This window comes from Heterodontus francisci, chromosome 3, assembly GCF_036365525.1.
Source record: "Heterodontus francisci isolate sHetFra1 chromosome 3, sHetFra1.hap1, whole genome shotgun sequence".
Taxonomy (NCBI): domain Eukaryota; kingdom Metazoa; phylum Chordata; class Chondrichthyes; order Heterodontiformes; family Heterodontidae; genus Heterodontus; species Heterodontus francisci.
The window spans coordinates 157,967,539-157,981,017 of NC_090373.1; the positions used below are offsets into that span (position 1 = coordinate 157,967,539).

The 13,479-nt window shown below is 42.1% G+C and overlaps 1 protein-coding gene across 7 annotated transcripts in view; it reads left to right on the forward strand.

The window, feature by feature from the left end:
• The window catches only part of crybg1a (crystallin beta-gamma domain containing 1a), a 295,651-nt gene that overhangs the window by 221,617 nt on the left and 60,555 nt on the right, over positions 1-13,479 (forward strand). For all 7 annotated transcript variants that reach the window (XM_068027026.1, XM_068027035.1, XM_068027040.1 and 4 more), the window contains 3 exons: positions 2,400-2,526; positions 8,698-8,733; positions 10,225-10,373. In XM_068027026.1, the coding sequence (XP_067883127.1) occupies positions 2,400-2,526; positions 8,698-8,733; positions 10,225-10,373 (312 nt within the window). The remainder of the gene's footprint in view (positions 1-2,399; positions 2,527-8,697; positions 8,734-10,224; positions 10,374-13,479) is intronic.

Sequence of the window (13,479 nt, forward strand, 5' to 3'; positions counted from 1 at the left end):
GTAATTTATCTGGAATTTCAAAAAGCCTTCGATAATGTACCACATAATAGACTAATGAATAAGGTCAGGGACAGGTAGCAGAATGGATAGCTAATTGGCTTCAAGACAGAAAGTAGAGAGTATTGGTAAAGGGTGGCAGAAGGTGGTAAGTGGTGTTCCACAAGGATCAGTGCTGGGACCACTGTTGTTCACAATTTATATTAATAATTTAGACTTTGGAATAAAAAAACAATTTCCAAATTTGCAGATGACACCAAATTGGGAATGATATTCAATATTAGGAGGTCTGCAACAAATTACACGAAGATATTAACAAACCTGCAGAATGGGCATATAATTGGCAAATGAATTTCACCATCGGTAAATTTGAGGTATTACATTTTGGCAAGAAGAATAAGGAGGTCGCACATTAGAAAATAAGAATCTGAGGTTGTCCAACATACGGCCCGTGGGCCAGGATCCAGCCCGCCAAAGGTTTTCATCCGACTGCGGATATAAACTGTACCCGGGGCTGTTCATCATCCTCCCTAGGAGTCCATTACTGGAGATGGGAAATTCCATATTGTCAGACCGGCTTTTAAAAAAGATCTCAAGTCAGTTTCACAGCTGACAGATCCTGACATTGGAACAGCATATTCTGACCTTTTGGACAGATTCTGAGTTTTTTTAAAAGGCCACCGGAAAGCCCCTAATCTGTCAGAAGGTCAGAAACTGCTGTTCTCGATGTCAGGATCTATCAGCTGTTTAAAAAAACTGATCAACCATCTGCTGAGCGCTCCTGCTCTCTGCAATTGTCAGAGAGAGAGGGAAAGGGGGACAGAGAAAGAGAGGGAAAGGGGGGCAGACAGAGAGAGAGTCAGACAGGGGGCAGAGGGAGGGACAGAGAGAGAGAGAAAAAGGGGGACAGAGAGAGAGAGAGAGAGAGGGAAAGGGGGGCAGAGAGAGGGGGCAGAGAGAGAGAGGGAAAGTGGGACAGAGAAAGAGAAGGAAAGGGGGAGAGAGAAAGAAGAAAAGTGGCACAGAGAAAGAGAGGGAAAGGGAACAGACAGAGACAGAGGGGGCGGAGGGAGGGAGAGAAAGAGGGGGGCAGCGAGAGAGAGAAAGGGGGGCAGCGAGAGAGAGAGAGGGGGCAGAGAGAGGGGCAGAGAGAGAGAGAGGGGGCAGAGAGAGAGAGAGAGGGGCAGAAAGAGAGAGAGAGAGAATGGGGGCAGAGAGAGAGAGAGAATGGGGGCAGAGAGAGAGAGAGAGGGGGGCAGAGAGAGAGAGAGGGACAGAGAGAGGGGGCATAGAGAGAGACAAGGTAAGGGGGGGCAGAGAGAGAGAGAGGTCTGAGAGAGGGGGGAACAGATGGACAGAGAGAGAGAAAGAGGGAATATAGAGAGGGGGGGGGGGGGCGGAGAGACAGTGATCAAGATCACTCCTGACAGAACGACATCTACCAGAATACTCCGCATCACTACAAGTGTGCAGGCAAACACTGACTACTTGTGCGAGCAAACAATTGCCAGGTATTTCATTAAATTAGTGTCCAACATAGTAACTAGAAAGTAAGTCAATAAATTAATCTTCTCATTTAAAGCTTCTTCACAAAAATGCAGATTTTTTATTGTTTTGATTAGTAGTAAGATAAATTTTTAATGCCTTTATCTTTCTGAAATTGTCTCTCCAGCCCCCTATGTAAGACAAAAATTGTAATGTGGCCCCCTCATGAAAAGGTTGGACAACCTTGATCTAAATGGAGTAGAGGAACAAAGGGATCAAAGCCTACAAATACACAGATCACTGAAAGTAGTGGCATACGTTAACAAGGCCATTCAAAAAGCAAAGGGTTTATTTCTAGCAGGATAGAATTGAAAGGTAAAGAACTTGTATCGAGCCTTGGTTAGACCACAACTGTGGTACAACATTCAATTCTGGTCACCAGGCACTGGAGAGGCTGCAAAAAAGATTTACACAGTTGATACCAGGAGTGCCATGGTAAACCTTTTAAGAGAGGATTAACAGGCTGACTCTTTTTAAAATTATGAAATTTGATAGAGTAGACACAGATAGAATGTTTCCACTTGTCAGGAAGAGAAAAATGAGAGGCTATTAATATAAGATCGTCACCAAGAAATCCAATAGAGAATTCAGAAGAAACATTTTTACCCAGTGAGTGGTGAAAGTGTGGAACTCACTATCACAGGGAGTGGCTGAAATGGTTAGATACATTTAAGGGGAGGCTAGATAAGCATAAGGCAGAAGGGAATAGCGGGCTATGCTGGTAGGAAGGATGGGAGGAGGCTCGAGTGGAGTATAAATGCCAGCATCGAATGGCTTGGTCCAGTGGTCTGTTTCTGTGCTGTATATTTGATGATATGTAAGCTGTAGCCTGACAGTTGTTGGCATTTGTTTCCTAGTTGGCTTCTGTTTGAACAGCCTTTCTATGAAGGAAATTCTTACATTGTGGAGTCTGGTCTGTATCCTTGTCCAGAATCTTGGGATGCAACGGATCCATTCATCAGCTCGCTCAAACCATTGAAAATGGTAATAATTTCTTTTTTTGAGTATTGTGTGAAAATTCAGACCTTCTGTATATTTAAAATCAACACAAATTACTGGACTTGTATAAAATAGCTAGTTTCATATTTTGTCTATACCAGTGGTGATTTTTTCATATTTGAATTCAAAAGTATATAAGGGACTTGATTGACTGACTGAGCTGAGACAGAAATTAACAAGTTAATATTTTAATGCTATTTGATTCCACGTGCAGTAAATCTGTCGAGAGATTGTTGGCCTGCCCCTGCTATTTTAACACTCGCCCTTTACCACTTCCTGGATGCTTTTGTATACTCTGATGTGTGGCTTGTACTCATGTATTTCCTTTTATACATCTTTATAACATAGTAGATGGTCCTTCTTATAAAATTGAAATGTGATTGCTTCTATAACGTCTTCGATGTTAAGGACCTAAAGGAAAGTACAGGGCAGGAGAGAAGTCGGCAGTCCAACAACTGGTCTCAAAAACAAATATCCTTCAACTGTCTGCTCCCTCAAATATCGATCCCTTTCTTCCATAAAACTTTTTACAGGTTCAGCATTCTCCGCATAAAGTATTTAAATCTAAACTATTTGCAATCCAATTCCACCATGGATTTAAAGTTTGTGGCAGCCTCAGGATTATTGAGGTTCAGTTTATCTGTGCCTTCCCGGGACCTGAATACTTGAATCATGTCTCTCCTGAACCTTTTTTCCAGAGTAAACAATCCCAGGTTTATCAATCTCTGCACATGGCTGAGAACCTATTAGTTTGCTGGCCCTTTTCTTCACTTCCTCTTGATAGAAACATAGAAAATAGGAGCAGGAGTAGGCCATTCGGCCCTTCAAGCCTGCTCCGCCATTCATTATGATCATGGCTGATCATCCAACTCAGTAACCTGTTCGTGCTTTCCCCCAATATCCTTTGATCCCTTTCACCCCAAGTCCAAATCTAACTCCTTCTTGAAAACATACAATGTTTTGGCCTCAACTGCTTTCTATGGTAGCGAATTCCACAGGCTCACCACTCTCTGGGTGAAGTAATTTCTCCTCATCTCAGTCCTGAAAGGTTTACCCCGTATCCTTAGACTATGACCCCTGGTTCTGGACTCCCCCACCATTGGGAACATCCTTCCTGCATCTACCCTGTCAAGTTTTTTCAGAATTTTATAGGTTTCTATAAGATCCCCCCTCACTCTTTTGAACTCCAGCGAATATAATCCTAACCAACTCAATCTCTCCTCATACGTCAGTCCCGCCATCCCAGAAATCAGTCTGGTAAACCTTCGCTGCACTCCCTGTATAGCAAGAACATCCTTCCTCAGGCAAGGAGACCAAAACCGCACACAACACTCCAGGTGTGGCCTCACCAAGGCCCCGTATAATTGCAGCAAGACATTCCTGCTCCTGTACTCGAATCCTCTCATTATGAAGCCCAACATACCATTTGCCTTTTTTACCGCCTGTTGCACCTGCATACTTACCTTCAGCGACTTGTGTACGAGAACACCCAGGTGTCGTTGCATATTCCCCTCTCTCAATTTATAGCAGTTCAGATAATAATCTGCCTTCATGTTTTTGCTACCAAAGTGGATAACCTCACATTTATCCACGTTATATTGCATCTGCCATGCATTTGCCCATTCACTCAACTTGTCCAAATCACCCTGAAGCCTCTCTACATCCTCCTCACAACTCACCCTCCCACCCAGTTTTGTGTCATCTGCAAATTTGGAGATATTACATTTAGTTCCCTCATCTAAATCATTAATATATATTGTGAATAGCTGGGGTCCTAGCACCGATCCCTGCGGTACCCCACTAGTCACTGCCTGCCATTCGGAAAAAGACACGTTTATTCCTACTCTTTGTTTCCTGTCTGCCAACCAATTTTCTATCCATTGCAATACACTACCCCCCAATCCCATGTGCTTTCATTTTACAGGCTAATCTCTTATGTGGGACTTTTTCGAAAGCCTTCTGAAAGTCCAAATAAACCACATCCACTGGCTGTCCCTCATCATCTCTACTAGTTACATCGTCAAAAAATTCTAGATTTGTTAAGCATGATTTCCTTTTCGTAAATCCATGCTGACTCTGTTCGATTCTACCACTGTTCTACAAGTGCTCTGCTATAAAATCTTTGATTATGGATTCTAGAATTTTCCCCACTGCCAACATCAGGCTAACTGGTCTATAATTCCCTGCTTTCTCTCTACCTCCCTTTAAAAATAGTGGGGTTACATTAGCTGTAGGAACTGTTCCAGAGTCTATAGAATCTTGAAAGATGACCACCAATGCATCCACTATTTCTAGGGCCACTTCCCTAAGTACTCTGGGATGTAGATTATCAGGCCCTGGGGATTTGTTGGCCTTCAATCCCTTCAATTTCCCGAACACCATTTCTCTACTAATAGTGATTTCCTTCAGTTCCTCCCTCTCACTAAACTCTGTGTTCCCAAACATTTCTCGTATGATATTTGTGTCCTCCTTTGTGAAGACAGAACCAAAGTATGCATTTAGTTGGTCAGCCATTACTTTGTTTCCCATAATAAATTCCCGTGTTTCTGACTTCCTTCACCAATCTTTTTCTCTTCACATACCTATAGAAACATTTACAGTCAGTTTTTATGTTCCCCGCAAGCTTACTCTCGTACTCTATTTTCCCCTTCTTAATCAATCCCTTCGCCCTCCTTTGCTGAATTCTGAACTGCTCCCAATCCTCAGGTCTGTTGTTTTTTTCTGGCGAATTTGTATGCCTGTTCCTTGGATCTAATGCTATTGCTAATTTCCCTTGTAAACCATGGTTTGGCTGCCTTTCCTGTTTTACTTTTGTGCCAGACAGGAATATACAGTTGTTGCAGTTCAACCATGCGCTCTTTGAATGTTTGCCATTGCCTATCCACCGTCATCCCTTTAAGTAACGTTTCCCAATCCATCATAGCCAACTCGCGCCTCATACATTCGTAGTTTCCTTTAAGATTCAGGTCCCTAGTCTCAGAATCAGCTACATCACTCTCCATCTTGATGAAGAATTATATCATATTATGGTCGCTCATCCCCAAGGGGTCTCGCACAACTATATTGTCAATTATTCCTCTCTCATTACACAATACCGAGTCTAGGTTGGCCTGTTCTCTAGTTGGTTTCTCAATGTACTGGTCCAGAAAACCATCCCATATACGCTCCATGAATTCCTCCTCTACGGTATTGTGACTCATTTGGTTTGCCCAATCTACATGCAGATTAAAATCACCCATAATTATAGAGGTTCCTTTATCGCATGCGTCTCTAATTTCCTGTTTAATGCCATTCCCAACATCACCACTACAGTTTGGGGGCCGATATACAACCCCCCACTAACATTTTTTGCCTGGTGGTGTTTCTCAGCTCTACCCTATCAGATTCCACATCGTCAAAGCTAATATCCTTCCTCACTATTGCGTTAATTTCCTCTTCAACCAGCAATGCAACTGCACTGCCTTTTGCTTTTTGTCTGTCCTCCCTAAATACTGAATACCCCTGAATGTTTCTTTCCCATCCCTGGTCACCCTGCAGCCATGTCTCCGTAATCCCGACTATATCATACCCGTTTACATCTATTTGCGTGATTAATTCATCCACTTTATTGCGAATGCTCCATGCGTTAAGGTACAAAGCCTTAAGGCTTGTCTTTTTAGCATTACTTGTCCCCTTCCCACTATTTTTCACTGTGGCCCTGTTTGATTCTGGCCCTTGATTTCTCTGCCTATCACTTTTCTTATTCCCTTTACGGTCTTTTGTTCTTGTCTTTGATTCCCCCCTCCTCTGACTCCTTGCAAAGGTTCCCATCTGCCTGCCATTTTAGTTTAAACCGTCCACAACCACTCTAGCAAATACCACCCCCCCCCCCCCCCCCACCCCCCAGGACATCAGTCCCAGTCCTGCCCAGTTGTAACTTGTCCAGTTTGTACTGCTCCCACCTTCCCCAGAACCGGTCCCAATGTCCCAGGAATCTAAAACGTTCCCCTTCACACCATCTCTTCTGCCACGCATTCATCCGAGATATCCTGCTATTTGTACTCTGACTAGCACGTGGCACTGGTAGTAATCCTGAGATCACTACCTTTGAGGTCCTACTTTTCAAATTACTTCCTAACTCCCTATAGTCTGCTTTTAGGACCTTATCCTTTTTTTTACCTATATTGTTTGTACCATTGTGCACTACGACCACTGGCTGTTCACCCTCCCCCTTCAGAATGTCCTGTAACAGCTCTGAGACATCCTTGACCCTTGCACCAGGGAGGCAACATACCATCCTGGAGTCTCATTTGCGGCCACAGAAACGCCTATTAATTCCCCTTACAATTGAATCCCCTATAACTATTGCATTCCCACACTTTTTACTCCTCCCCTGTGTAGCAGAGCCAACCGTGGTGCCATGAATTGGGCTGTTGCTGCTTTCCCCTGAGAGGCCATTCCCCCCAGCAGTATCCAAAGCAGTATATCTGTTTTGCAGGGGAATAGCCACAGGAGATTCCTGCACTGCCTGCCTAGTCCTCTTGCTCTGCCTGGTGGTCACCCATTCCGTTCCTGCCTGTGGAGTCTAAGCCTGCGGTGTGACCACCTCTGTATACGTGATATCCACATTACGCTCCGCCTTGCGGATGCTCCACAATGTCCTCAGCCACTGCTGGATTTACTTTGCTTCAAGTATGGAGACTATAATTCTACTCAGTATTCCAGGTGTGGCTGTACCAGCACCTGGTGCAGATTCAGTTTGACCTCCTGGATTTTATGCTCTATCCCTCTAGCCAAAATGTGCTCTACTTTTCCTTGGGCTAACTTTCCTTTCTGCTACCACATGCTGTGCCATTGGTTTCAGTGAACCATTCACTAATAGTGACCCCAGATCCCTCTCTTGCAATCTGTCCTGTGGGCAAAAGCCATTTAGTTTCATTTCCTTGTCTAATCCACATGAAATGCTGTTGCCCTGTCATCAGCCCACCTTTGCCTGTTCCCTATGGTTTAAACTTCTCCCGCCAACTTGGAGTCATCTGTGAATTTAGACAGTTTTGTTTCTAACCCAACCCCCAAATCATTTGTATATGTTGTAAACAGCAATACCCTGCTGCTAAGTACTTGCTATGTTTGCGCAGTTCCATTCACAATCACTCAATGCTTTCTTTGTTTTACCCAATGTTCAGTTCACCTCAAAAATATCGCTTCTATTCCATTTTTCCGATCTTTTGGATTAAGCAGGGCATCAGAAAGCTTGCTGAAATCTGAATATATTACATCCACAGAATTTCTGTTATAAACAAGGTCCATTGCATCCTCAAAGAATTTGTTAATATTTATGGCAAGAACTCCCACACATAAATTCTACGCTAGCTCCCTCTTATATCACACCTATCTAGGTGACTCATTAGCCTATCTTTCAGGACATCTTTTTGCACTTTTTCCACCTAGAAGGACAAGGGCAACAGATGCATGGGAACACCATCACCTGCAAGTTCCCCTCCTAGCCACACACCATCCTGACTTGGAACTATATCACCATTCCTTCACTGATGCTAGGTCAAAATCCTGGTACTCCCTTCCTAACAGAACTGTTGGTGTACCTCCACCCCAAGGACTGCAATGGTTCAAGAAGGCAACTCACCACCACCTTTTCAAGGGCAATTAGGAATGAGCAGTAAATACAGGCCTTGCCAGCAATGCCCACATCTCACGAACGAAAAAAAAACTTTACCCAAAACAGATGTTAGAATTGCTGGTCTGTAGTTTGCTGAGCTATCCCTGTACACTCTTTTACAGGTTAATTTCAGGTGAAATACTTTTCAATTCTTACCCTTGTATGAAATGTACCTGGGTCTGGTACCTTATCTTTTTTTTAAACTTTCTCAGTCTATCAGTCATAAAAAAATCTAAAAATTCTTAACAAATCAAAGGAAAGTAGTTGTATCTATAACTTCCTTTTCCTCCTCCCAACTTTGCACTTACAAACAAAGATATTGTAGTTAGCCAAGGCTATCTGGTAAGTATCCCTTTCTAGAAGTTTGTGATGCAATAGTACCGTGCTTTGGCTCACTCTAACCAATGGAAATAGTAAAAATTCCTTTTTTTGAACTGTAGGTTGTACTCTTATTTTATTAAGGAGAATACAAATGTTAAGAAAATATTCCTTTCTTTCAGGGTACATTGAAAGTGGAAAAGCTTAATGACAACAAAGTAAGTGTTTTTCTGTCATTACCTTTCAGTAAATGAGATAAATCAAATAAAATTTCTTCAATATGCCATCTTTCGTACTCTACTTGTGTGCAATGGAATAGGTGGGTACTTTATTATTTAAACTAGGTGAGATAATTTTATTCCTTCTGATCCTTCATTTTGTGAAGGTAGTGATTCATGCTGTCTATGGTTCCATAAGTACCAGGGTCCCTCCAGAATATCCTCCAGTTATTAATTACCAAACCTGAATCTTGACAGTTGGAATGCTTTTTGACCACATGCAGCATCATAGCCAGGCCCATTTCTATTCTTGCCCTATTGTCATGTATATGCAAACATACAAGTCGTGGAGACCCTGGTCTACTTCCCTATGTCAGAGCACTTGAATCCATTGCAACAACTGCCACCAGTTAGTACATAGTCTGGATCAAACCTTGGATTTTCTTGATCTGTATCCTTCATCGCTGCATTACAAGGTTCATTTACCAAATGACAAATTGGAATGTTGGTCAATTTTATTTTAATCTGAATAAATGAAGATTTCGTGATTGACATCCAAAATTTTTTGTTAAACTATATGTGACAGTAGCATTAGATATGGGTACATCTATCTTTATAAACTATGATACTGGTCCTGTGAAATTCGATGGGATGTTTGCTGATTCATAACCAAAAAGTTCCTAAGATTGGTGTCTGAAACACACTTGTAACAAAGGAGGATGCAGCCTTAATTGCATTGAAACATGTACAGCTCATTAGGCCTTTTTGGAATTTGTCCCACCCCTTGCTTTTTCCCCATAGCCCTGCAAATCTTTCCTTTTCAAATATATATGTATCCAATTCCTTTTTGAAAGCTAATTTGAATCTATTTCCACCACCCTTCCAGACACTGTACTAGATTGTAACTCGCAGCATAAAAAAAAACTCTTATCTCACTTGCCCTCACATTTTCTTTGTGTGTTCTGTTGCTAGGAACCTGTAAATGCCTCCTCTGCATCTAATGGCTCAATGTTTTTACTTTTTAAAAAGCACTTTAAATTTAAAAAATTGTTGGAAGACTTCTTAGCTGTTTCCAGTTGCGCACTTGAGATCACTTGCATACTATAGAACTGCGATATATCAGCATAGTAGATCATGAAAGTTAGTGAACGCGTGTGTGTGTGTGTGTGTGTGTTGCGGATTATGGGTATCTGGAGTGATGATTGCAAAACTAATTGACATTGAAGTAATAAACTGTCTAGCTGAAGACGGAGCAGATAGTGATCTGAAATTCAAAGTTTGATGAAATTGTCCACTGTAAATTTAACAGAGTAGCTTCTGTTCAGCTTTTTGGCTGCTGCTAACATTCTGAGAATTTGCGCGTGATGGTGACATTATTGGAGGTTACTGATTTAATGCTTCCATGCTCAGGAAATGCCTACTGAGATGTAAGGATGAATGTTTTTCTTCAATCCCCATTCAAGCATTTGCGATTGTTAACTTACATTACAGGTTATTGTGTATGAAAAGCCTTTCTTTGAAGGCAAACAGCTGGAACTTAACACAGATGTATTCAGTTTCACTGGAGGAGATGAAGAATCAGCTTTGTGCCACACTTATCCGTTTGCAAATGTTGGCTCGATGAAAGTTTTAGGAGGATTGTAAGTTGTATTTACCTACTGACAAATATTAATTTTATTTTTTTGTTGTGGCTTGCAGGTTGATGCTGTTTGGCACAACTTATATTTGCTTTCTATCCAACAGAGCTAGTTCAAACATAATTATGGAAATTTTGCAGCTGTTCATTATCTATAATTTGGTACAAAGTTTGCACCAGGTGCATCGCTTCATTCATGAATAAAGAAGTGAGAGTGCTAAATTTCCCAATAGCCTCCTCTTTGTTGTCTAGCCAACTAGAGGAGGATTTGAAATGCAGTGGAATCTGCTGGTTCCATAAATGGTTTGGAGTAATCAGGCTGTAGTCTGATCATGGAGTTGAGAAGAAAATGAAGTTCCATTGGTTTTTGGCCATCACCTGCAACATAAGATTAATTTATATCCATTGATGCCTTTCTTCAAAAAAAAACAACTGGCTTAATAAAATGAAAGAGTTCCTATGGACAATTAAAAGTGATGCTGACTTTACACCAAATATTGACAATGCTGGCATGAGGCTTTAATATAATTATTTAGCAGTTGAAAAGCAAATTTAGGTGTTGAGACTATTGTGTACATGCCACTTTTCTGAAGAATGAGCTGTTGCTGACTCTGCAGAGATTGGATGATTTAGATTTGCTGCTGTTGTCAATGTTGCAAGAAAAGCTTGTCTGTGGTCAAAGGGGTTCTATGAAGGTAAAAGAGCTTTATAAATCCCACACAGTACCTCGAGCATGACAGCTTTAATGGGTCCCTCAGGATACTTCGAAGTTTCATCCCTGCTGTTTAGAATGGAGCTGCTCCTGTATGATCCCTATAATTCACGTCACCAGTGTGGTATCAGGAGATTCTTCACAGAAGAGTGATCTATGCATGGAATAAATGGTCATATAGAGTAGAGGAGACAAAGATTCTGGAGAATTTTAAACAATTGAAGTAGGAATGCAACGATCCCTCGAGATGGCTGAGTTCAGATAGCCAGTTGACGTTTTTCACCCATGATCATTGTGTGCCTGCGTGTGAGTTATTTTATCAGGGTTTTTTAATGCCCTGTTTGCCTCCTGGGATTTCACTTGGCATTGTGCTGTAATGCAGCACCCCACAAACCTGAAGTTCAGACTGAATAATGCTGTTGCTTAAATTTATCTTTTTTAATTTGTTCATGGAATGTGAGCATCGCTGGAAAGGCCAGCATTTGTTGCCCATCTCTAATTGCCCTTTAGAATGTGGTGGTGAGCAAGTTTCTTGAACTGCTGCAGTCCATGTGGTGTCCCATGTATCTGCTGCCCTAGTCCTTCTAGGTAGTAGAGGTTGCGGATTTGTTAAGTGCTGTCTAAGGAGCCTTGGTGAGTTGCTGCAGTGAATCTTGTAGATGGTAAATGTTGCTGTCACTGTGCGTCGGTGGTGATGGGATGTTGCTTTGCCCTGGATAGTGTCGAGCTTCTTGAGTGTTGTTGGAGCTGTACCCATCCAGTAAAATGGAGAGTATGCCTTCATACTCCTCACTTGTGCCTTGTAGATGGTGGACAGGCTTTGGGGAGTCAGGAGGTGAGTTAGTCACAGGATTATTCCCAGCCTTTGACTTGCTCTTGTAGCCGCAGTATTTATATGACTGCTCCAATTAATTTTCTGGTCAATGGTAGCCTTCTGGATGTTGATAGCAGGGGATCCAGCAATGGTAATGCTGTTGAACATCAAGGGGAGATGGTTAGATTCTCTCTTGTTGGAGATGGTCATTGCCTGGCACTTGCGTGATGTGACTGTTACTTGCCACTTATCAGCCCAAACCTGAATATTGTCCAAGTCTTGCTGCATATGGCCTCAGTAACTGAAAAATGCGAATGGTATTGAACACTGTACAAGCATCAATGAATATCCTTACTTCTGACCTTATGATGGAGGGAAGGTCATTGATGAAACAGCTGAAGATGGTTGAGCCTAGGACACTACCCTGAGGATCTCCTGCAGTGGCAGCCTGGGACTGAGATGATTGACCTCCAACAACTACAACAATCTCCTTTGTGCAAGGTATGACTCCAACCAGCGGAGAGTTTTCTCCCAGATTCATATTAACTTCAATTTTGTTCAGGCTCCTTGATGCCACACTCGATCAAATGCTGCTTTGATGTCAAGGGCAATCACTCGCACCTCACCTCTGGAATTCAGCTCTCTTGTCCATGTTGGAACAAGGCTTTGGAGCCTAGTGGTCCTGGTGGAACCTAAACTGAGCATCAGTGAACAGGCTATTGCTGAGTAAGTGCCACTTGATAGCACTGTCACTAACACCTTCCATCACTTTGCTTATGATTGAGAGAAGACTGATGGGCAGTAATTGGCTGGATTGAATTTGTCTTACTTTTTATGGACAGGACAAGCCTGGGCAATTTTCTGCATTGTTGGGTAGCTGTACTGGAACAGCTTGGCCAGGGCATGGCTAGTTCTGGAGCACAAGTCTTCGGTACTACTGCTGGGATGTTGTCAGGCCCTTGTCTTTGCAGTATCCAGTGGTTTCAGGCACTTCTTGATATGTGGAGTGAAGTAAGTTGGCTAAAGACTAGCATCTGTGATGCTGAGGACCTCAAGAGGATGGCAAGATGGATCATCTACTTGGCACTTCTGGCTGAAGATGATTGCAAATGTATTGGGCTTCCCCATCATTGAGGATGGTGATGTTTGTGTATATTATGTATTGTCATAGTCCTGTAGTTTTTTTTTCCGGGAATATGTGGTTTGCCTTTAAGGCTTGCAAAGGACGCTTTAAGAACCAGCAAGCCTCAGGAGTTAGAGAAAATGCATTTTCAGTTGCCTTTGGATACAACCATTTGGAGACTGCGATTCAAAGGGTGCATTCTCGTTATCATGGATCCAGCCACTGGGATTGAACATCATGTGATACATTTGTTACAATTCAATTTTGAACTGGCTTTTTAGTTGAAGACAGTCTGTTCTAATAGAACACACACAAACAGACAGCTAATGTTCGCACCTGAAAAAAGAGCTCTCAACCATTTAAACTGAAGGAAGAGAATTTTAGTCTGTTTAATTATTATCTCTCAAAATTCTAAAAAAAAAAGTCAAGCCAAAATGGAGATCTCTGATAACTTAAACTGA